The following is a 22,717-nucleotide window of genomic DNA, read 5'->3' as shown; positions in this document are numbered from 1 at the left end:
TCAGTTTTGCAGAAACACACTACAGTCCATTTAACATGGTTTCCTATGGATGTAGTGCATTTTATGGAAAGTGCCAGGGACTTTTCTCTGGTTTTTGGTTCCATAAACTTTAATGGATCAAAAAGTGTATTGAAAAACTCAAAACGCACCTGGAATATAGAAGCTGCAACCTGAATTAGGTGTGAACCAGGCCTAACTGCTAGTATTTGGCTCCATTCAATCACCAGCAGATGGCTGCTTTCCTGAAGCTCCAGGGCGTTAGCTGTGGTCAGGGACGCAGATACAGTAAGGTAGCAGCAAGGATTGGCTACCTTATGAAGATCTCATCCCCAGCTGACCCCAGGGAGAAATCAGGGAAGCAGCAGGTCCCTGGACGAAGCCTTATCCTGCCACCTGGTATTTGGTATCTTAGGAGCACTTCTGGGTAAATAACAGCTAAAAGGAATGGCTTCTGACGTTGGTTTAGAAGAGCTAAAAGTTGAATTCCAAGAATTCAGAAACTTTGCAAAAACTGCAGGCACACTATGAGTTAAAGTGTTTGTTATGGCACTTATATAAGACTATGCCAGCTAAGCCATCCAACAGAGCTGTAAAGCGGCGGCAAGTCACGTGGCCACCCTGAAGACAGCTGAAATTCATTATTTAGAACTCGTTTTTAAAAATTTACAGTGTGCTATGCCAGCCTTTTTTTTTTTTAGAGGGGCCAGGCTGGAGACAGACAGAGAGGGAGATGACAGGCAGCAAGGGAAGGGGGGGGGGGGGGGGAGCAGGGCAGCGTATGACGGAGGGAGGCACTTTGACCACAGTGATCAGGTGGAGCAGCCCTGGTTATCGTGGTCTGTTTAAAGAGGACATACAGGAAGTAGCAGATTCAGTTTTTTTTTTTTTTTTTTTACATTTTTAGAGGGGGGCATATTACACAGCACAAGCACTGTGCTGTGTAATCTGCTTTAAGGGACCAGGATCTATTTATTTTTTTTGGGGGGGTTAACAAATACTTTAAGTCCAATTAGGTGCATGACACCTTTGGGACTTCTTACCTATATGTAACAGGTTTATTGCACTCCTGGAGGACACACTCCGGCTGGGAGAGGAGAGAAGCTATGCGCGCCCCACCCCTCTGCTGCCCATTCACAGAAGCTTTTGTATTTTTGTGAATGAGTTCTCATACTACAAAGGCTTCTCTGAAAGGGCAGGAGGGAAGGGGTGGGCACAGCAGTTCCAGCAACTCTGCTCTTGGAGCTGCTGAGATCACATCAAGCAGCATCAGAGCTCAGGAAGTTATCTTCCTGGAGAACAATAAACCGGCCGGATATAAATTAATAGAGACGTCTACAAAGCAGCAGGTACCTCGTTGGACTTAACTCATGATATGCCTGCAGTTTTTACAAAGTAGCTAAATTCCTGGAGTTCAGCTTTAAAGCCTAAATGCAGCTAGATACAACTGCATAATGAATAGTCCTGCAGCAGGATTGAGAAAAAAGCAACTTTTGCTGCAATACTCAACCTGCATACTTCAACACTCTCTGATCCAGCACAAGTCTACCTCCTGTGAGCCCAGGCAGTCATGTACCCTTCCCCTTGGGGGTATGTCTTCATGCCACCTTTGGCTCACAGGAAAGGAATGCAGAGAGCAGTGCCATGTAAGAAAGGAGCTGTTCTCTGCAACATTCAGGACCCACCCCAGAGAAAGGGCATTTAGGTGACATGACCAAAGCAAACGCTCAAATAAAAAAAAAAAAAAAAAAAAAAAAAAAAGGTGTTGGCAGGAAGAAAATGGGGCATAAAACATTTCCGGTGCCAGCATTCTATACACCAGGATCCCTTGTGTTCTGTTATACCTGTAGTGGAGTCAAGAGACTCAATGAACTCCTCTGTGGCATCACCCAGAAGTCCTCTCATTCGATAGATTATTCTCATAGGTTCCCCCTGATGGAGAAGACAACAGGTCAGAGGAACAAAGCATCACTCACACAGGTCACAATACATTCAGTTGTAATGAGAAGAAGTAAATTCAGGACAATGACTTGTACCTCATTAGTTGGGCACCAAACCTTCTTGTACACCTCGGCTACAGGGAGATCCAGACTGATAATCTTGTTATTCACCAGCAACTGCAATAGAGAGATGCAAAGTGCAGTTCACCTCCATTTTACAGCACAAGGTCTATTTTAGAAGACATTTCTAGGAAATATATTAGGCTTTGTAAAAATAAATCCAATACCATTTACAATGACTAATTTATAGCACCTCATATTCAATAGTATTGCCAACACAGCACAAGTCTTCGCTATATGGGAAGGTAGCCTCTGCTAGGATTCCACACTCACCTCCATCCCACTGTCATCTTCCAATAGGGCCACAAGGTCACAGTCCTGGCAAATCTTATTCTTGATGTCCCTCATTAGAGGTCCAATGCCCGGCTCATTGCTGCTGTAGGGATTTCCTGGCATTCGGCCCTGCAGGAAGTCTTCCTGCTGGGGATCTTTCTCCAGGGTCACAAAGAACTCGGTAACTTCGTTCTCCTCCTGAAATTAGAACACAACACGTGGCAACATTACACCATTGATGTATGATGGAGCCCCAAACATGCCCCCAGCCCACTGCATTACAATGTTGTAAAGCCCAGCAGAAGTGAACCAGGATTGCACCAACACTCACCGGGTAAATGATGCTGCACAGCCTTTCAAATATAAAAACGGGAGTCCTGTAATCGTCAAGGCTGTATCGTTTGGCGGTCTCAATACAAACAGCCATGAAAGCCTTGGTTTCAGATTCGGTACCTGCAGAGAAGACAATATGGAACAATACCTCCATCAAACACCAGATAAAATCAACCACACTGCAATGATCTACAAAGAAATATAGAACTCCAAGTCGCGCTACTTTGGAGTGCAACTTCGACACAACTTTGGATAGGTGCGACTTGAGGGTGACTTTGGATTTCACTAATGATAATGGACAACTGTCACATGTATAACATTTAGGGTTTTAACGTGACAACTTTCCATTTGTCACTGGTCCTCTACCCGGACCCTCTTGAGGTCCAATCTTTACCTGCTTGGAGGACCTGTCTGAGTTCTAGATATTTGGTTGCCATAACTGGATCCATACTTGCTGATCGATTCAACGTCTGCTTCCAGAGTGATCTCTCTACAGGCTCCGTCTACCTCTGAGTTGGTACTACCGATGAGCATCTGGCTTTTGGCCAACATAAGCCGATTGACCCACTGTCGTATGACAGGTGGGTCCACCTTATCTGGTAAGAAGTATTTATCTACAACCTTCCATTAGATGAACGTCCATCCCGTTTTGGATGTGCCACACATCTTCTTGTCTACATCATCCCTTCATTTGTCACTGAGGACTTTATTACAGCCATCTGATTGGATACAATTTCTATGAAGTTCATTCATACTTCTTTTTTTTTTTCAGTGTTTGGACTCTATCATGTTATAGTCACTATACACTATTATTGTTTTGCATTGTTTTTCATATCCTCACGAGGTTTTGAATATTATTACTTTGTGTCATAGCACTTACCATTTGTTTTGACATACCTTGGCCCACCACATCTATGGTGTTCCATTTTGGTATGTTTAGCGCTATACTTTTTTTTATATAATGATCTACAAAGGCTGACACCATGCAGAGAATGGACGGAATATCACCTGTTGTCATGTCTTCCAGCATCTCCAGCAACATATCCTGCGTCTCATCGATAAGTTTGGTCCTCTGCACCACCAGTTTCCTCAGACACAGGTAGCCGTTCAGAACCGTTCCCACCAGGCGACTCTTGAAATGACGCTTAATGGACTCAACTTCCACAAACGAGGATAAAAGGCCTGAAAACAGAAGAGAGTATTTATTTGTTGAGGGAATAGCACATGACTGAGCAAAGGTATCAATTATGGGGCTCCCACTGTGACACCTCAAGAAAAAGGGTGTTTTGGTGGGAAGGAGGCACTTCCCAGTTAAATGTCAGTAGTAAAGAGATCCAAAAGGAGAAGATAGGAGAGATCTGTAGATTTTAAAGTGGTACCATACATAAACGGTCTTACCTGTGAGGCTTTTCAAGGCGTAGCCCTGCTGCAAGTCTGTACTGAGAGTTGCCTCCTCCAGCGCTAACAATCGTGCGATTTCCTGTAAGTAAACAAAGAACACCGGTATTACTTATTCATACCTGTAATCTGGCTCTGTACTTAAGTGGTTCTAAAGGTTAAAGATTTTCTGGGTGCTACCCCCCCATCTCTAGCCAGTGAAGTGCATGACAGCAGTGGCTCTCAAACAGCAGCAGGAGCCTCTCCCCCCTCCTTCTCGGCAATCATCTGGGTCACGTCACAGGTCCCAGATGATTTCCCGGCCAGTCACAGCACGGCTCATGCAGTGCGTGCCTGGCTGTGAAACCACAGCCGGGCGCCCACAGTGACAATGCCGGCTCCGCAGAGAGAAGGGGGAGCTGAGTGGGGCTTCCCCCACATCGCTGGACCCTGGGACAGGTAAGTGTTTAATTAGTAAAAGTCAGCAGTTGCAATATTTGTAGCTGCTGACATAATTTTATTTATTCATTTATTTTTTTTTAAGCGGAACTCCGCTTTAATGCAAATAATGCAATAAGGTAAAAACCTTCTGCCTTAAGAGCCCTTGCACACTGGGGCGGGGGCGGCGTCGGCGGTAAAACGCCGCTATTAATAGCGGCATTTTACCGTCGGTATGCGGCCGCTAGCGGGGCGGTTTTACCCCCCGCTAGCGGCCGAGAAAGGGTTAAAAACCACCGCAAAGCGCCTCTGCAGAGGCGCATTGCCGGCGGTATAGCCGCGCCGTCCCATTGATTTCAATGGGCAGGAGCGGTAAAGGAGCGGTATACACAACGCTCCTTCACCGCTCCGAAGATGCTGCTAGCAGGACTTTTATTACCGTCCTGCCAGCGCATCGCTCCAGTGTGCAAGCCCTCGGGGCTTTCACACAGGAATACATGCAGCGGCACTTTCGGGGCGGTTTGCAGGGGCTATTATTAGCGTAATAGCGCCTGCAAACCGCCCTAGTGTGCAAGGGCTCTTAGAAGCACTTTCAGCTTTAAAATAAACCTCCAGACTATTTACTGCCCAAATGCCATTACCTTGGTGATAAGATTTCCGACATAAGGCAGGACGCCCCGGGCAGCGAGATACACCTTCCAATGAGCCGGCTTGATGAGTTTCTGATACAAGGCCAGATACTCCGCTGCGCATTCGCCAGCCACACTCAGCTCGTCCAAATAGCTAAACGACAGAAAAAGAGAACCATAACTTAGCTTGTCTATAGGCACAAAGGACAAAAATGACAAATTTCAGGAGCTGTTGAGGAGTGAAGATGAAAACGCATCGCCTGTAGCACCCCATTTCTTTTCTTGCTCTAACCTGAACTAGAAAAAGGGGAATTGAGCCAGTCACAACAGGCAGACTATCAGACACCTAAATAAAAGCGGTCCTCACTTCTTCAGCTTAAATACACACTAAAAGGTTTACATGATAAACTTGTCACCGGTCTGTAAATAAGTAATCTCTATAAACACATCTTAAATAGGGATTGGAGAAATCCATACACAGTGCATGTGCCTTTGTCCTTTGTAGAATGCCAGTAATAAAATGGAGGAAAGAATTTTATATTCGGCACAGTATAGATGCCAACTACCCCAGATTTGTTGACATAGTACTGCCGATGTGTCCCAAGTCATGTCTGGGGATCACAGCGTCAACCTTATTTGGATTACTGCACATGCTTAACTTAAAAGGCATTTAATTTGCAGGAATCAGGGCCACGAGTGGGTCCTACCCACATATTTAGAGGCGGAGTCTGGGTGGGAGCAAAATATAAACTGAATGCGATTTGAGCATGTCCACCTGGAAAGTGTGCAGACAAATGGGAGGACCATGGGCAGGTTTAGCAGTGTCCCGGTACTTGGGACCATGATGTTGCCCAGTATGTAAAAGGAAGGGGTTCTTAATGGTAAGAGTCCACAGTTTGTATTTCTAAATTATATGTAAATACTGTATACTCATCTAGAAAAATAACCACAATGGCCTTTGTGAGTGAAGTAGGAATTTCAAACTAGTGTGGCAAAACGGAGTAGAGTTTAAGGGAGGACAGGTGTGAATGGGGGGAGGGGGGGGGGGGGGGTGACAGGTGTGAATGGGGGGAGGGGGTGACAGGTGTGAATGGGGGGAGGGGGTGACAGGTGTGAATGGGGGGAGGGGGTGACAGGTGTGAATGGGGGGAGGGGGTGACAGGTGTGAATGGGGGGGATGGGGTGACAGGTGTGAATGGGGGGGATGGGGTGACAGGTGTGAATGGGGGGGATGGGGTGACAGGTGTGAATGGGGGGAGGGGGGGGGGTGACAGGTGTGAATGGGGGGAGGGGGGGGGGTGACAGGTGTGAATGGGGGGAGGGGGTGACAGGTGTGAATGGGGGGAGGGGTCCTACGGCAATTTCCTTCATCTTACAAAACTATGTACAGTTTTTTTTTGTATTACTTTTGCTGACAATCAGGGACATGCTGACCTGGTAAGAAGATCCAGGACTTGTTGTCTGCGGCTCGGGAAAGTAGCCAGGGCCTCAACGATGGTGCAGGCGGCCTGTCTTGCTGACTGGGTGGCCGGGGTGAACAACACCTGCATAGTAAGAAGAAAAGCCTGAATCTGTACATATGGCTGCAGAGATCTGTACAGAACAGAAAAGCCATTGCACTCATACATCAGTAATAGCGACAGATACTGGAGGAACATGGGGCGCTCACCTGTCTCAGCCAGTTGTTATGTCCAAGTTTAAGATCCACAGGAGTCGGCCTCTTCCCTTTCCTGCTCAGGAATTGCTTCCACTTCCATGAGTATTTCTCCTGCAGGTACAGCTGCCTCAGGTCTGCTTTGCTCAGGGTTTTTCCAGTGTTGTCAATACCTTTGAAAGAAAATTGCAGCCAGAAAGGAACCATTAAAGCTAAAAGTTTAACACACTTTCAATGGATTTGTAATTCTTTGCAGCCAGTCCTGCGATTTACACACGATACGCACTGCACAGCGACATCTGAATTAGCCATTCATTGACCTGGTTCAGTAGTGTCACCTTTCTGCCTTTTTCCTCCTCACTGAACAAGGAATCAGCATAATAATCACCGTTCAGGGGGCCAACCCATAAAGCCATTATTGTCGGGATACCCATCAGGATCTGGAGCGGCTCTGTGATGTCAAATCTGCAGAACTAATTGCACTCCTGTGACCCAAAACAATCTTTGGCCTTTCTTCTCTTTACCATGTTAAACCTTATGACATTTTTGTAATTGGATATATATCCAATAAGACAAAAAGTCCTTAGACACATCTTGCCACGAATGACAGGTGAAAAGTTTACCGCACTGAATGGCCAAAAATGAATGAATATTATATATATATATATATATATATATATATATATATATATATATATATATATATATATATATATATATATATATATATATATATATATATATATATATATATATATATATATATATATATATACACACACACACACACTATAATATATACATATACACACTGTTGTCACAATACCCGAATATAAGGCATACATACAATAAAAATCCAAAGTGCAGCGCTTATGAGTTAAGATACATGTGAGAAGATTATACAGTGCCAACATGAAAATATCTGTGCTTTAAATACAAATCCCTGATGATGTCTTGTATGACGAAACGCGTAGGGTGGAGCCAAAACACACACCACTGGACATGCACCAACCAGCCGCAGCCATCCTGCTTGTGGCAAAGACATGAGTCTGCACAGTTCAGAATGTTTATTTAACCATTATCCATTGTAAGTGGATTTTTTATTAAAAGTTTGCTGTTTTTTTTAATTTACACTATAGAGCGAGCTCTATTCTTTTAAGGCAACATCTGTGTATGGAGCTTCAACGCCCAGCATTTGTTGTGACACACACTACCTTGTCATGATCCTAGTGGTCGGACCGGAGGCCTTGTAAAGCCATCACATCTATTTACAAAACGTCACTCTGACCTCTCTTTAATGAGACTAACTGGAATCTGGCAAGCTCCCACCTTTTATCCACTGGGATGATTCACAAAATGGTGTGAACTTATAGATTTCGGAAGTCTTTATTTTAGGATATGCCTCTTCCTTTTGCTATATAGATCACAAGTCACGCCTGACATCTCGTTTCTGTTGTGGGACTCTTTACAAAACTTTTGATCATGTAGAACTTTGTTTGCATTTAAAGCACGGATATTTTCATGTTAGCACTGTATAATATTCTTCTCATATGTACCTCAAGTCATAGGCGCTGCACTTTTGGGTTTTATTGTAAAAGAAGCTCGGTTGCTACAGAATGTTCTTTAGCGCGGACCTGGCAACAATCAGTAGGGAAGAGCAACAAAAAGGTAAAGACCGGGAGCGATACCTCTGGAGGGTAGACACTTCTTCCAGGCCTCATATGATGCTTTGGGATCTCTCTTGAGCCAGAGCTGTGCCTGCGCATGGATCTCATTGCTGTACGGCTTCACTGTGGTCAGAGTTTCAACTGGAATATCCTGCGATGAGAGACAACAGGATGGGAAGTTAAAAATAAATGCAACATTGAATGGAAGACGTGACATCTGTACCGATATGATGAACAATTGAACAAAGTTAGTGCTTTTAAAATAAATGGTGGGGAGTAAAGTCAGAGAAACAGCTGAGTGTGTGTGACTTGAGGAAGATGTCTAGCAAGTTCTTTGGGGATTATTTATGAATCCTCAGAGTACCACATTTACACTGGAAAGGGAAACTGTTAAAGTGGTTGAAAAGCCCCAAGGGTTTTTTTATTTTTTACCCTAATGCATGCCATGAATTAAAGGTAAAAAATCTTCAGTGCCAGAGGATCCCCCCAGCCCCCCTTATACTTACCTAGGCCCATTCTCAGTCTAGTGCTGTGCACGAGAGCAGCGGCTCTCTCCCTCCTCACTGGGCAGATGGATTGCAGCGGCAGCCATTGGCTCCTACTGCGGTCAATCAAATTATGTGCAGAGCAGGCAAGTATGACATGTTCGTTATTTAAAAAAAAAAAAAAAAAAAAAAAAAAAAAAAACCACACATGAAGATGTTTACGCATATACATAAATTTAATGTACTCCATATTCTTTGTTTTGTCTTGTGCTGTATTAAAAGATTGTGATACACGCTTACATTTTTTGCAGCGGTTAATCATCTGTCCTCCGAAGAAGACCCATTGGGGTCGAAACGCGTCAGTACATCAATAACAAATTTTTGATCTTGTTGCTTTGGTTATACTGTACTGTATACTGTTGCCGGCTTTTTAACAATTTTTGTACCACAGCTCATGTCTTGACTTTTAATGTCAGAAGTTATCACTTTTTATAACCTTTGTACCAATAAAAACTATATTTGACCATTCCATCACTTTTTTGAATTACATATCATTGGCTGCATTAAAGCCCCGTCAGGGGGGTTCTTCGTTTTTTTCATGCATCTTGTGGGGTGCGCAGCCCCCTTACCTGTATTTCTCTGAGTGTCCCCTCTTTTTCTTTGTAGCTTTACAATCACTTTTTTATTAACCAGAGAATCCAATCATGTTTTGAGTTTAATTTCTGGTGGGGTTACAATATAATAAACTACCTCTGGCCAGTGTTTGGCGAGACCAAATCAAAATTCCAAGGATGAGTAGAGAATATACACGACACTCTGTAACAGCCTGTGTATAAGGGATAAATGGTAGAACAGTGGTATGTACTTAAAGGAACACACCACACGAAAGCCCACCCACCAGCAAAGTATACTTACCCATCCATGTACCCTCACTGCAAGCAACCCTGGTGGATGAAGACACTGCCTTGCCCTACGCAACAAAGTTCAAGTCTGGCAATGGATATAAGCACTGTCACTTGGAAAGGAAGGAGACACGTGCACACATGCGCGCAAACACACACACACACACACACACACACCCACCCCCAGAAGCCAAGCTGCGTTACTCTTATACAGCACAGAGGTGATGAGGGATTACAGATTGATGACTGGGATATATGGGGGGTAGAATTGAGCTATCAGGGGGCATTACCACATTGCCCCGAATAGATAAAATTATATTGTCTCTGTAAGGGATAAATGCACAATGGTCCGTATACAAGGGTTGTTGGGTGTATAAAAGGATTTTACCTTATTCTTCTTGCTAGTTGGTGTTGGTGGTTTAATAAGCTTTTGCAGGATCCTTAGACACATTAAAGTGATATTCTCCACCACCACTGGAGTCTTAATGTTCACGGCCATCAGGAAGAGACTGAGAGCTGCAGCGGAGAAAGAGAAGGCTCAGACAAATTTGTATGACAAATATTAATGTGAAAATAAAATGAACCTATTGCTATGCCCTGCATTGAAAAAGCACAGGATTCATCTTCCTGAAGGATTCAATTACCTAAATAGCAGCACTGCATTAAATGTGGTGCCATTAGCAGGGGTTTGTTCTAGATAAGCAATACTCCCAAAGTATTATAAATATTTCCCGACACAGAGGGCTTCCCTTTATCATTGTACTGGGATGTAAACTCACCACAACGAAGGCGGAGCTCCCAGCAGCTATCCTCCTTGGAGATGGAGTCTGTGAGGAGCAGCATCTCGTATTGCAGACTGCTGGCCTGGAACACAAGGATTTGGATCAATGAAAACAAATTCTTGTGTATACAAGTATTCAAATCAGTTCAATTCTTTATAAGTCTTAGTCTGCCAACAATTTTCAATAAGGTAAGAGTATAGCGTAGGATCAAACGCTCATGGCCGATGAAATTCAAGAGGGGGGGAAAAGTCCATTCTTACCAGGTCTGGATTGGCCCAGTGTCCTTTAAGCGCCGTCGATACTTTCCCAATGATCAAATCATTCATCTGCTGAGTGGCTTCTGGATTGTCCCTTTAAGGTGAAGCACAAGAGTAAGGCAATGGCTTACATCATTATGACATCATAATATCTAGAGGGCCCTGGGGGAGAATGAGCTTACCTGGTAAGGAGGCACATGACCTGGCGCACCTCATCTCGCATGGCTGCCGGGCCGCGGCGGAGATTGTAGTCGAACAGTTCCCGGATGAGGCCCTGGGATACCAGGATGTGGCGTATGGTGCTATTGGTGGCCAAGGCGCGGAGAAGTGTGATGCAGTGCTCGGTAACAGCGGAAGCACAGCCGTAACACTTAGTGGAGGAGGTGTGACCGCAGCTGAGAACAGACAAGGCTCTGTATTGGCTGGCGGTGAACGTAGGCTGCACGGTGGTGCGCGAGGACCTGGTGGCAGCTTCTCTCTGCTGCAAATCATATTCCAAAAGCTCCTTCCGAGAGGCAAAGACTTTCTAAAAAGCAAAAACACAGGCATCAGATTGGGGCATGGGGGGAATAAATGACAACTTCTTTTAGTACATGGAATCCTCAATGCTTAATTCACGTTCGTATTACCTGTATGATCTTGGAAAGCTCATCAAACGAGTTCTTGCAGTCCCCACAGTACTCCTGAGCCAGCTGCAGTATATAACGATTCACGCTGGCAGAGGTGGAGCTAATCCCTCCGGCGTTGGCTGAATCATCCTGAGCGACAGAGTGCAAATCAAGACCAATCCCCTGGGAAGCCAACGTAGTGCCATACATGTGGTCAGCCAGTAGGAAACCTACCTGGGGCTTCTCAGGAGCCGCTTCATTGACTTTACACAGAAGATTCTCCAGCTGCGGTCGGTGGCCCATCAGCTGATGATAGACGCGGTCAGCTTTGTCCAGCAGAGTGTTAATGTTTGTCACAGCCTAAAAAGCGAAAAGATTTAATTAATATTAAAGGGTTTGTAACGGTACATTTTTAAATTTTTTTTTTTTTTAAAACAAAAACATGTCTATACTTACCTACTCTGTGCAATGGAATCGCACAGAGCGTCCAGGAACCTCCTCTTTTCGGGTGCCCCTGCCGGCGCTCCTGGCCCCTCCCCTCTGTCCAGTGGGGGCACCGAAGTCACTCTAAAGCGTCCATTGACACAGAGGGACTCGGCCCTGCCCCCCCCTGCTCCGTCGTCACTGGCTTTGATTGACAGCACTGGGAGCCAACGGCTCCCCGTGCACCAGCAAAGCCAGCGAGAGTGAGGGGAGAAACTGACGTGCAGGGCGCTGGTCTCAGGTAAGTAAAGTGGGGCTGAGTGGGTGATGCTGACACCGAAACATTTTTTACCTTTAAGGCTTTAATTTTAGCAGCCAATAAGCAAAATTCCACTGTAGATTTTCAAATCCGCTCTCAATAATTCGAAGATGACGGAACCGATTTTCTTCCCTCTCTGCTCTGTTTGCACAGTAGCATCTATCTGCAATTCATGGGCAAGTGAGCCAAGAACTGACCTTTTTCCGATCCTCCTCATTTTCAATGGGGTCTACAGCACAGCAGGGCCGGGCGTACAACATGAAGTCGAAACGGGCATACTTGCAGAAGCCGCAAGCGTTGCACAAAAACGGATCTTTTTCATCGTAGTTAATGGATCTAAAAAGAGGAGAGAGACAGACTAAACATTTGTACAAAGAGCAGCAGAAGACACAGCAAGGGCTGCATGGTGGCAGGCTGGGCACTGACCTGCACTTGTGGCATTGGTACACATTCTCTCCACAGTTTCCACAGACGCCGGGATTGGCTGGCACTGAAGCACTACAGCGTGGGCACTGCAGAGTTTCTGATGACGCCTGGTAGTTCTCATAGAAATCTGCAAACTCGATCATCAAGTTGGAGGCAACAATGGGGAGCGGAAGGTCAATCTTCACCTCTGTCTGTCCAGGAGTCAGCTGAATCTTTTTAGCTTTGTGCCAGCGAGCAGGCCTGCCAAGGTGAAGGAAGACGGGGCCAAATTACTAAGCAATTCCTTTTGTAAAAGCAGAACAGGCAAAAAGCTGGGAGGCTCGCATTAGAATCCCTACTTTATTCAAAAAGGCCCCAGCCCCACACCTCATTTACTCCATCCCTCACAAGCACCAAAAGCTCCTGCTCCACCCTCGCCACCTCCACGGGGACCCTGCTCCACCCTCGCCACCTCCACAGGGACCCTGCTCCACCCTCGCCACCTCCACGAGGACCCTGCTCCACCCTCGCCACCTCCACGAGGACCCTGCTCCACCCTCGCCACCTCCACGAGGACCCTGCTCCACCCTCGCCACCTCCACGAGGACCCTGCTCCACCCTCGCCACCTCCACGAGGACCCTGCTCCACCCTCGCCACCTCCACGAGGACCCTGCTCCACCCTCGCCACCTCCACGAGGACCCTGCTCCACCCTCGCCACCTCCACGAGGACCCTGCTCCACCCTCGCCACCTCCACGAGGACCCTGCTCCACCCTCGCCACCTCCACGAGGACCCTGCTCCACCCTCGCCACCTCCACGAGGACCCTGCTCCACCCTCGCCACCTCCACGAGGACCCTGCTCCACCCTCGCCACCTCCACGAGGACCCTGCTCCACCCTCGCCACCTCCACGAGGACCCTGCTCCACCCTCGCCACCTCCACGAGGACCCTGCTCCACCCTCGCCACCTCCACGAGGACCCTGCTCCACCCTCGCCACCTCCACGAGGACCCTGCTCCACCCTCGCCACCTCCACGAGGACCCTGCTCCATTCTCGCCACCTCCACGAGGACCCTGCTCCACCCTCGCCACCTCCACGAGGACCCTGCTCCACCCTCGCCACCTCCACGAGCACCCTGCTCCACCCTCGCCACCTCCAGGAGCACCCTGCTCCACCCTCGCCACCTCCAGGAGCACCCTTGCTCCACCCTCGCCACCTCCAGGAGCACCCTGCTCCACCCTCGCCACCTCCAGGAGCACCCTGCTCCACCCTCGCCACCTCCAGGAGCACCCTGCTCCACCCTCGCCACCTCCAGGAGCACCCTGCTCCACCCTCGCCACCTCCAGGAGCACCCTGCTCCACCCTCGCCACCTCCAGGAGGACCCTGCTCCATGCCCACTCGCTCATTCAAGAATGCACCACTCTATACACCCAGTCCCCTCCACTCTTGTTCTTTATGCCGGCCATAGACGGTTTGAATCTCGGCCAGCTCGGCAGGGACCGGCTGAAAATTGAACCATGTATGGGCAAGGCTGAATGTACCCAAGCTGATCGATTGATCAACTTGGGTACAATCCACCTGTTGGTTTTTACATGCTATTATAGCCGCTAGCAGTAATCACGGTGCTCTCCTGGCGGGGACGGCTCCCCCAGACTGGAGAACATAATGGCTCCACGGGAGGGATTCTCCCATTAACACTGACTGTGTTAAGGGGGAAATCGAGCAGGTTGCAGAAAAGAAAAACATTCTGTCCATGGCCGGTTTTACAACAAGTATGGTCTTTGCAACAGTCGCCACCTTGTTCAGAGCGTCTACAATCATACTGCCCTTTAAACACTTTACCACAGTCGTTCCCTCGTCACACAAAACAAATGCTTTTAGAAGTCTCACTTGTTCTTGAGCTCCACGATTGCTTGGACAGTCCGGTTGTTGTAATACAAGTTGATAGTTCGTACCATCTTGGTGCGTTTTAAGTCTCCGATCTTCACAGTCACTTTGCTGATAGTGTGGCTGCCTATGAGTTTGACCACTTGCTGTGTGGTGGTATAGCGGGTGTCCACTTTAATGGAGGACAGCTTGATGTTCTGTTCAGATATAAAAAACAGACGTTTACTCAAATAATTTCCCCAAAAAGTCAGCACAAACCAAACATGTCAGCTTTGGAGTGATGCACACAGGATATATATTCCCATATCTGCCAGCTTTTTATGCATGAATTAGGACCTTGGTGTGGCTGTCACAAGGGGCCCTCCAGTATCCATACATATTTAGAGTATGAGAATTAGTAGGACTAATTCCTAAAAAACAAAAGCTACAAATTTAAAGTAGATATAAAAAGCCACAGATTCAAATAGTGTTCGTTAATTAATCATTATACATATTCTATTAATGCAAGCCGTTTTGGTACATGAATTCGACTTGATATTGCAGTTTATTGGCCTTGGCCTATTGCAGTGCCCAGTACAGCATCACTGGGAGAGGGTTGGGGGAAGGACTAGGGGTCAATCAATTGTGTTGAATGAAAAAAAGTCATCTATCTGGCAGAGCTGTGTAAATCTCAGAAATAAAAAATCCTTTGTCCCCCATTTATGCATTGTATCTGTGTATTTAGTCGTTTGACATGGAGTTAAGTTTAACTGAACATTTCCCACAAAATGCTAAAAATTAAAACCATATGACCTATGTACAATATTCCCCATCCCCAACAATGACTGGTTCATTAGAAACCCTGCACAGAAAATCTTGCCCGTTATTGGTGGTTTCTTCTAACACACCATATAAAAAAAGGGAGGGTCAGGTTATCGACAGTATAGATTATACTTACACAAAACGGAACCTCGGGATTGTTACAAACAAGACACGGGTCACTTTCCAGGTAATAACCGTCAAACTCCACCAAGCCAGAGAGGGTGCTGAAAGGTAAAATGGACCAATGAATTGCCAAATGGACACAAAAGACCAACTTTTATCACAAACTCCCTGCTGTGCAAGTTCAGAGTCAAACCCCATACAGATGAGCAGCATGGCGGGCAACATCAGCCGGTTCAATAAAAAAAACATCTGACATTCAAGCCATGTGTATAGGAGCCAGTCCGACAGAAGCCGGTGTCCTGTCGAGAACTGCCCCCCATGGGATAGTGTCCGCCCCGTATTAGGCAGGCGCAGCGCTTGCGCAGTACAGAGGACAAAGGAGACGCCGAAAGTCTCGGAACATGAACAGCTGTCATAAGCTGTATACGGCACATGCGCAATTAACACTACATTGTGCCACACGCTCCCGATGCTCGTACAACTCTGCAAGGGGCGGATGCATACAGAAGATGGCCAGAGCTCATACGAGGTGGGTGGATTTCTCAAAGGGGAGGATCTTTGTGGGGCGTGTTTAAACAATTGAAGGGTGGGTTTTGCATGTTCATGAAATCCACCCCAATCGTATGAGCTCTGGCCATCTTCTGTATGCATCCGTCCCTACACCCGCCCCTTGCAGAGTTGCACGAGCATCGGGAGCGTGTGGCACAATGTAGTGTTAATTGCGCAGGCGCCGTGAACAGCTGTTCATGTTCGGACACTTTCGGCGTCTCCTTTATCCTCCGTACTGCGCAAGCGCTGCGCCTGCGCAGTACAGGGTGGACACTATCCGATGGGGGACCTTTCTCGGCAGAACACCGGCCTTTTAGCTGGCTTCTGTTGGACGAGCATCCTGGGAAAACCAGCAGCCGACCAGATACCAATCAGCGCTCTTAGCCAATGGCTAAGTGTGCTGACCGCAGTGTTCTGGTGGGGGAAGGCGTCCCCCTGTCAGAGAATAATAACTCAGTGGGGGAGATCGCTGTACTAACATTGGATCGTTAGTACAATGGCTCCAGCTGGAGCAGAGTTTTTTTATTTGTTCAACCCAGCGAAAGAAACTCGGTGTGTACCAGGCTTAGGAACTAAGCATTGCTTACTTGTATATATTGGAGTTGGGGTGGTTGGTTAGGATGTGGTTCTGGGTTCGGAGAATCTCAACGGCCTTTTGAGAATATTCCTTAAACTGCAGAAAAAAAAAGAAAAAAAAAAATGTTGTAAATTTTGTTCAAAATGAAACATTTAACACTGTTTTTCTTACTGTATTACTAGCTGTAACTAGTCACATTCAACAGGACCTAGGTGCCATCAAGTCAATGTTGCCTCTTGGTGACCATATGAGTATTGTTTCTTTAGAAGGATCTGTTCCCTATTTCGGTCTTAAGCCTCCACAATGACATACTCATGCAGTCTTTTGACTATATCCAGCCAATGTATTGCTAGTTGTGCTGTTCTTCTCTCCCCCAACTCTACTAAAATCAAAGTATAACAATGCAGAGAATGGAACTGTTTGGATCAACGAGTAAAGCCCAGCACTGGAGAAGAGGTAAATATGACCATGAGGCATCACAGAATGTTTATGAATAAAGGCGAGGGGGGCTTGGACTTTAATCCTATCCCTTTGGTGTCATATATTGTATCAGAGCAGATGTTGCTTCTTCAAGAACCTAATAAAAAGGGTAAAAAGCTGTCAACATGTCCTGTTCTAATTACATATTGCAATTACCATAGTGCTGTGATGCCGAGACAGGTGTTTATTGAGTTACACAAGTGAAAGTGATTCCACTTCTTTACATAGTGCATGTCAAACATCCTTAAATATACAGATAGAGATAAACCAACATGGAGTGGGACTTTCAAGGCATTCCAACAACAAGGCATACCCATTGTAAAATACATGCAAAACCATATAGGTTGCTGCATAAGCAAATGGTGATCAAAATATTTGGGTACCATATTCTCATATGCCAACGAGTTTTGAGATGACTCTTTTCAAGAGAGAGGAGAAGGAGAGTCTGTGCAAGCTGAAAGGTGGACAAAAATACAAATTATTTATAATCAAGTTGTTGCAAATAATGGTATTTTTACCTTCTTTTCAGTTTGCACAGACTCTCCGCTCCCTTGAAGAAGAGAGGAATCTTGGAACGCATTGGCATAGGAGAATATTGTACGCAGATATTTTAATCACCATTTGCTTGTGCAGCAACCTACGTGGTTTTTAATCTATTTTACAAAGGAGCTTCAAAAAAATTTTTGTATTTTATTCCGCTATTTAGGTGTTGGTTGGAATGCCTTGAAAGTCCCAGTCCATATTGGTTTATCTACCTGCAGGAAATAAAAAAGGGTCTCAGAATTAGAGCTGCACGATTCTGGCCAAAATGAGAATCACGATTCTTTTTGCTTAGAAGATAGATCCCGATTCTCTCGGCGTAACATCTTTCACAGTAAAACAAAAAAATTGGGCTGTTTTGTTTTTATTCATTGAAGTGTATTTTTTCCAAAAAAATTGCGTTTGAAAGACCGCTGGGCAAATACAGTGTGACATAAAATATTGCAGCAGCAATTGACATTTTGTTCCCTAGTGTCTCAGCTAAAGTATATATAATGTTTGGGGGTTCCAAGTAATTTTCTAGTTAAAAATATTGACTTTAACTATGAGACAAATGTCAGAAAAAGATTTAGACTTTAAGTGGTTAAACTTCCTGCATTTACACTTTGTTAAAATCTTGGCAGACTGCCCATATTTTTTCTTTACACACAGAAGTTTATCTCTTTGATCTAAGAAGGAAGAGTTAGTTACAATGTTTCATGTTAAAAACTTGGCAGACTGCCTGGATGTTTTCTTTTGACAGCTGAGTGAGCAGAAAAGTTTCTCCACTTGTTATATGAAAGAATCGGCAAACTCCGCAAAAGAGATCGTCAGGGGGGTTGAATCGAGATCACGATTTTTTAACGATTAATTGTGCAGCTCTACTCAGACTGTACATTTAAAGACATAGAAACTCTCAGAGGACTCCCAGTAAACGTTCTTACCTTCTTCTCTGTCTGCGGTGTCTTCAGTGAGAAATATCCGAGGAGATCAACAAACTGGGCAGCTTTGCGTCCGTAGGCTGGAAGCTCCGGCCAAATGGACCACATCAGGTCCAGGAGAAGCTCCTGTTGTGCCTTGTTGGAATTTCTGGGGAACAAAAAAAAAAATAAATAAATAAATACAGTAAAAGCTACTTCACTTTATAAAAGTGACTACAAGGAGCTGGAACAACATGCATTCCCCTGAGCGTTACTCAATATATCAAAAGACAAAAAACGGACAATCTCTGAACTGGACCAATATGAAGCTTACTGACCTGTAGATATGCAAAGCTAAGCAGTGAGCCTGCCAGCGTACAGACGAAGCGTTTGACTCGAGGAGGAAGCAGCGGAGGAACTGAATCAATGTCTCCTTATCAGCAAATTTATTTAGCTGATTAACAAGAGCGGTGCACAGCTGCTCTTCCTGGCTGTTGGAGCCCTCGCCTGAAAAGACACAAAAAGTTTCTTGAGACTGGGTCAAATGTCAGGAATGCCCCAGCCTCATGTTTAACCTCCATGAGACCTACCTTCCTTCTCTTTCTCCTTTTCCTCTTTCTTACTCTTCTTGGTTGAAGACTTGGTCTGTGATCCAGGCTGTCCAGAGGATGGAGCGCTGGAGGAAGAAGAGGATGAAGCTGCGGAGGAGACTTTGCTGCCACACAGGGCACAGGACAGGAGCTGCAGCAGCACCGGAGACACGCCTTCATCTACCAAGAAGCTGACTTGGAGCAGGAAGTAAAGTACGGCTGATGGGAAAACAACCAGCAAGATTAATTCACAATTCAGATCTGCACAAAATTAAAGTAGAACACTAAAGGAGAAACGTATTCGTTTGTTTTAGAGTGGAGAGGGATTAGAACACCAGTCAGGTTTTTATTGCTGTCTGTGCCCCCATTAAGGAGAATCACCCCCTCTAGTTGTCCTGATTACCACTAACATTGAAAGTGAAAGAAAAACAAAAAAAAAAAAAACACAAATTTTGGGTTGTCCTCAGAAAAGAAATAGAGGGGAAATCTTCCAATGGGGGCACTAGTTCTGGTGACCTGGGGGATCCCCAAGGGATTCCCTTAAAGTCATTGTAAAGGTCTAGGTTTTTTTTTTTATTAAAACAACAAACATGTTATACTTACCTGCTCTGAGCAGTGGATTTGCAAAGAGCAGCCCGAATCCTCCTTTTCACAGGTCCCTAGTCAATGCTTCTGTCCCCTCCCTCTTGTCGAGAGCCCCCCCTTCTCTCCTCATTGGCTGACAGAGTTTGATAGACAGCAGCAGGAGCCAAATGGTGCCACTACTGTGTCTCAGCCAATCAGGAGGGAGAGTCCCGGACAACCAAGGCATTCGTGGACATCGCTGGAAAGATAGGGGGCTCAGGTAAGTATTAGGGGGGCTGCCACACAGGTGGTTTTAAATCTTAATGAATTGAGATAAAAAAAACCTTCCGACTTGACAACCCCTTTAATTTGCAGGAATTTCCTCTCACTTCCTGTTTGGATACGGGACAGGAAATGAAGGCAACTGTCCGCAATGGGACACAAATGGCGGAAAAAAAAAAATCTGACGGGTCATAACCCTCCCTTGCTCAATCAAAAAAAAAAAAAAAGTTGCGCCTATAATTCTACTTTAATGTGCCGTTCACAGATGTCTAAAAGGTGGCCATAGATGGATTGAAATTTGGCCTGTTCAGCGGGGACCTGTTAACTATCTATGTGTGGACACTGCTGCTCAATACAACTCAATTGATTAATCGACTTTTGTTAAACAGACCTGTTGGAAAAAAAAGCAGCTTGATCAATGGCTGCAGCACTGATCTGTGTATTCTGCAAAAGGAGTCCTCTTGCTGTCAGACTACAATAGTGCAGCAGAGAGGATTCTCCCATCCACCTCAATTGTGTGGATGGGGGAATAATTGGTTCAGGTTTTTTCCTTCAGCCCCCTGGCTCAAAAAAAAAAAAAAAAAAAAAAAAAAACGAAGCTATGTATGAACAGTTTAAGGGAATCCAGGAACAGGATTTGACAGATTTCACGATTTTGCAATTAAGAATTAATGTTCCTATCAGTAACTGGTGAAAAGAAGGGTGGTTAGTGTGAGCTGAGCAATTTCATTCCTGGGGGGTGGGGGCGTGTGTGAGATATACAAAAATCACTTGGTAGAAAAGACAATTCAAGTCTCTGTATTTAAAACCCTGTATTTTGTGATTAGACTGCAGTTATCTACATCATCTCAGCTGACCCGTTTCACATTTAAGTGAGGAGTTGTGTCCCCCCCCCCCCGATTAAACCCAAGACTTGAGGGACTTACAGTCATCTTTGATGCAGAATTTCTGCCAGTTCACGGTTCTCTGGGATGCAATTTCAGCGCAGGCTTTGAGATGTTCCATCTGAAACAAAAGTATTTTGTTAATACACCAGAGTCCCCACTAAATGACAATCTCTAACCATTTCCCAGGCATCTCTTACCAGGTTAATCAGCGTGTCATATTGCAGCGCAGATCCAGAGCTCGCCGTCACCACCCCGGCACGCAGGAAGATGCCATGCTCCTCCAATAACTTTTTGATGCCGCGGACATGGGAATCCAAGGTGTGCAGATCTCGCAGCTGGCGATACTTTTCTTTTGAGCCGCAGATAAACAAGAGGAGCTTCCGAACTTGGCGGCGAACGAACGGAGTCTGCTGAATCATTAGATACTGTGGAAAGCAAGGCCATGAACAATAAGCATAGTGTATATGCTACACTGACAGAGAGACTGCCCTTTGGCATATCCTGCAGTATATACTGACCAACACCTTACCCTCTGCACACACAGTGCTCACCATCATACCCCTCTGCACTCACACAGTGCTCACCATCATACCCCTCTGCACTCACACAGTGCTCACCATCATACCCCTCTGCACTCACACAGTGCTCACCATCATACCCCTCTGCACTCACACAGTGCTCACCATCATACCCTCTGCACTCACACAGTGCTCACCATCATACCCTCTGCACTCACACAGTGCTCACCATCATACCCTCTGCACTCACTCCTGTGAACAATGAATGCGGTTATACCCACCACACTCCTCTTCTACACATAGAAAAAAACTGAAATTTCCTCTTTCACTACAAATTGTACATGTGGTTTCTACTGCTTGTTGACTCTTCTGCATATCAACACTTTTTCAGCGTTTTTTTTTTTTTTTTTTAATCTCCATTACCCCTTTTGGAATGGGTACACTTTTCCTAGAGGCCAATATAGCGGAATTAAACCCTCCTATCCTTTTCAGCCAAGGAAGCTGCCATCTTGGTCTCGGTTTGATCTGCAACTGCCATGGTGCTGCACATGTGATCAGTTATGACACCGGCCATTTGATTGTTTGTCACATTTTGCTTGTGCTCTCAACCAAAAACTGTCAGTTAGCATTCCTGGCATGCCGGGAATACAACTGTTTTTTTTTAAACCATTAAATTGATGGTTTAGTCCCGCTTTAAGTGTAAACATCAACTACATTTTTAGATCAGGTCTCTTTACAGACCTCAGACAGGAAGTAGAACCAGGAATGGTCAAAGACAGGTGGTGGGATTCGGGAGTTGGTGTCTGCGATCTTCTTTATCTGATAAGGCAGACGGAGAACCATCTCAGTGAGTAGCTGGGTGTAGGCCTGGAAAACATCTGCCGCGTGGCCCTAGACCAGGAACAAGAACAAAATGCATTAAAATGTGTTCATTCAGTATGACTGAGCGGACAAAAACACCAAACAAGGACAAAATCCTGGCAAGATAACGTCTGCAGTACGCTGACTGAAAACTGAGGAGACCTTATCAAAGGGGTACTTCTAGACCTGCTGGACTGCTTCCATGGCCACGCTCACTTCAGGGTGACAACACCCCCCCCCCCCCCCCCCCTTACCCTGTCCAACTCTCTTCCTCCCTCTGGCAGCACATTACTGTAAACCATGCAGATAAAGGGCTCAGTCAATGTTATGGTCACCAGGTATTTATAAACTAGAAGGAAGATTTATTGGAGACAAAGCCGACTTCCAGGAATTCAGCCACTTTACTGAAAAAGTGAAGGCACACTAGGAGTTAGGTTGAAGGAGCTGCATGACATCTCCTGCTTTTATCTCTGTTAAGACAGGTTTATTGCTCTGCCATAATTGGGGCTGTGAGAGAAGAGAAAGAAACCACGGCTATGTTGACCTCT

At 45.6% G+C, this 22,717-nt stretch overlaps 1 protein-coding gene across 14 annotated transcripts in view; it reads right to left on the bottom strand.

The window, feature by feature from the left end:
• UBR4 (ubiquitin protein ligase E3 component n-recognin 4) overlaps positions 1-22,717 on the bottom strand; it is a 110,591-nt gene that overhangs the window by 18,079 nt on the left and 69,795 nt on the right. For all 14 annotated transcript variants that reach the window (XM_073601517.1, XM_073601518.1, XM_073601520.1 and 11 more), the window contains 27 exons: positions 22,050-22,199; positions 20,988-21,215; positions 20,830-20,908; positions 19,058-19,276; positions 18,806-18,974; positions 18,492-18,636; positions 16,559-16,644; positions 15,436-15,523; positions 14,502-14,695; positions 12,631-12,870; positions 12,402-12,540; positions 11,697-11,822; positions 11,484-11,612; positions 11,037-11,380; positions 10,858-10,948; positions 10,595-10,679; positions 10,204-10,331; positions 8,450-8,579; positions 6,777-6,934; positions 6,542-6,651; positions 5,120-5,261; positions 4,062-4,143; positions 3,672-3,845; positions 2,662-2,783; positions 2,331-2,528; positions 2,034-2,114; positions 1,842-1,929 (listed from right to left, as the gene is read on the bottom strand). In XM_073601517.1, the coding sequence (XP_073457618.1) occupies positions 1,842-1,929; positions 2,034-2,114; positions 2,331-2,528; positions 2,662-2,783; positions 3,672-3,845; positions 4,062-4,143; positions 5,120-5,261; positions 6,542-6,651; positions 6,777-6,934; positions 8,450-8,579; positions 10,204-10,331; positions 10,595-10,679; positions 10,858-10,948; positions 11,037-11,380; positions 11,484-11,612; positions 11,697-11,822; positions 12,402-12,540; positions 12,631-12,870; positions 14,502-14,695; positions 15,436-15,523; positions 16,559-16,644; positions 18,492-18,636; positions 18,806-18,974; positions 19,058-19,276; positions 20,830-20,908; positions 20,988-21,215; positions 22,050-22,199 (3,925 nt within the window). The remainder of the gene's footprint in view (positions 1-1,841; positions 1,930-2,033; positions 2,115-2,330; positions 2,529-2,661; positions 2,784-3,671; positions 3,846-4,061; positions 4,144-5,119; positions 5,262-6,541; positions 6,652-6,776; positions 6,935-8,449; positions 8,580-10,203; positions 10,332-10,594; positions 10,680-10,857; positions 10,949-11,036; positions 11,381-11,483; positions 11,613-11,696; positions 11,823-12,401; positions 12,541-12,630; positions 12,871-14,501; positions 14,696-15,435; positions 15,524-16,558; positions 16,645-18,491; positions 18,637-18,805; positions 18,975-19,057; positions 19,277-20,829; positions 20,909-20,987; positions 21,216-22,049; positions 22,200-22,717) is intronic.

This window comes from Aquarana catesbeiana, linkage group LG10, assembly GCF_042186555.1.
Source record: "Aquarana catesbeiana isolate 2022-GZ linkage group LG10, ASM4218655v1, whole genome shotgun sequence".
Lineage (NCBI taxonomy): Eukaryota > Metazoa > Chordata > Amphibia > Anura > Ranidae > Aquarana > Aquarana catesbeiana.
The sequence above is the reverse complement of the archived record's forward strand: the minus strand, read 5'-3'. Positions and strand labels throughout refer to the sequence as shown.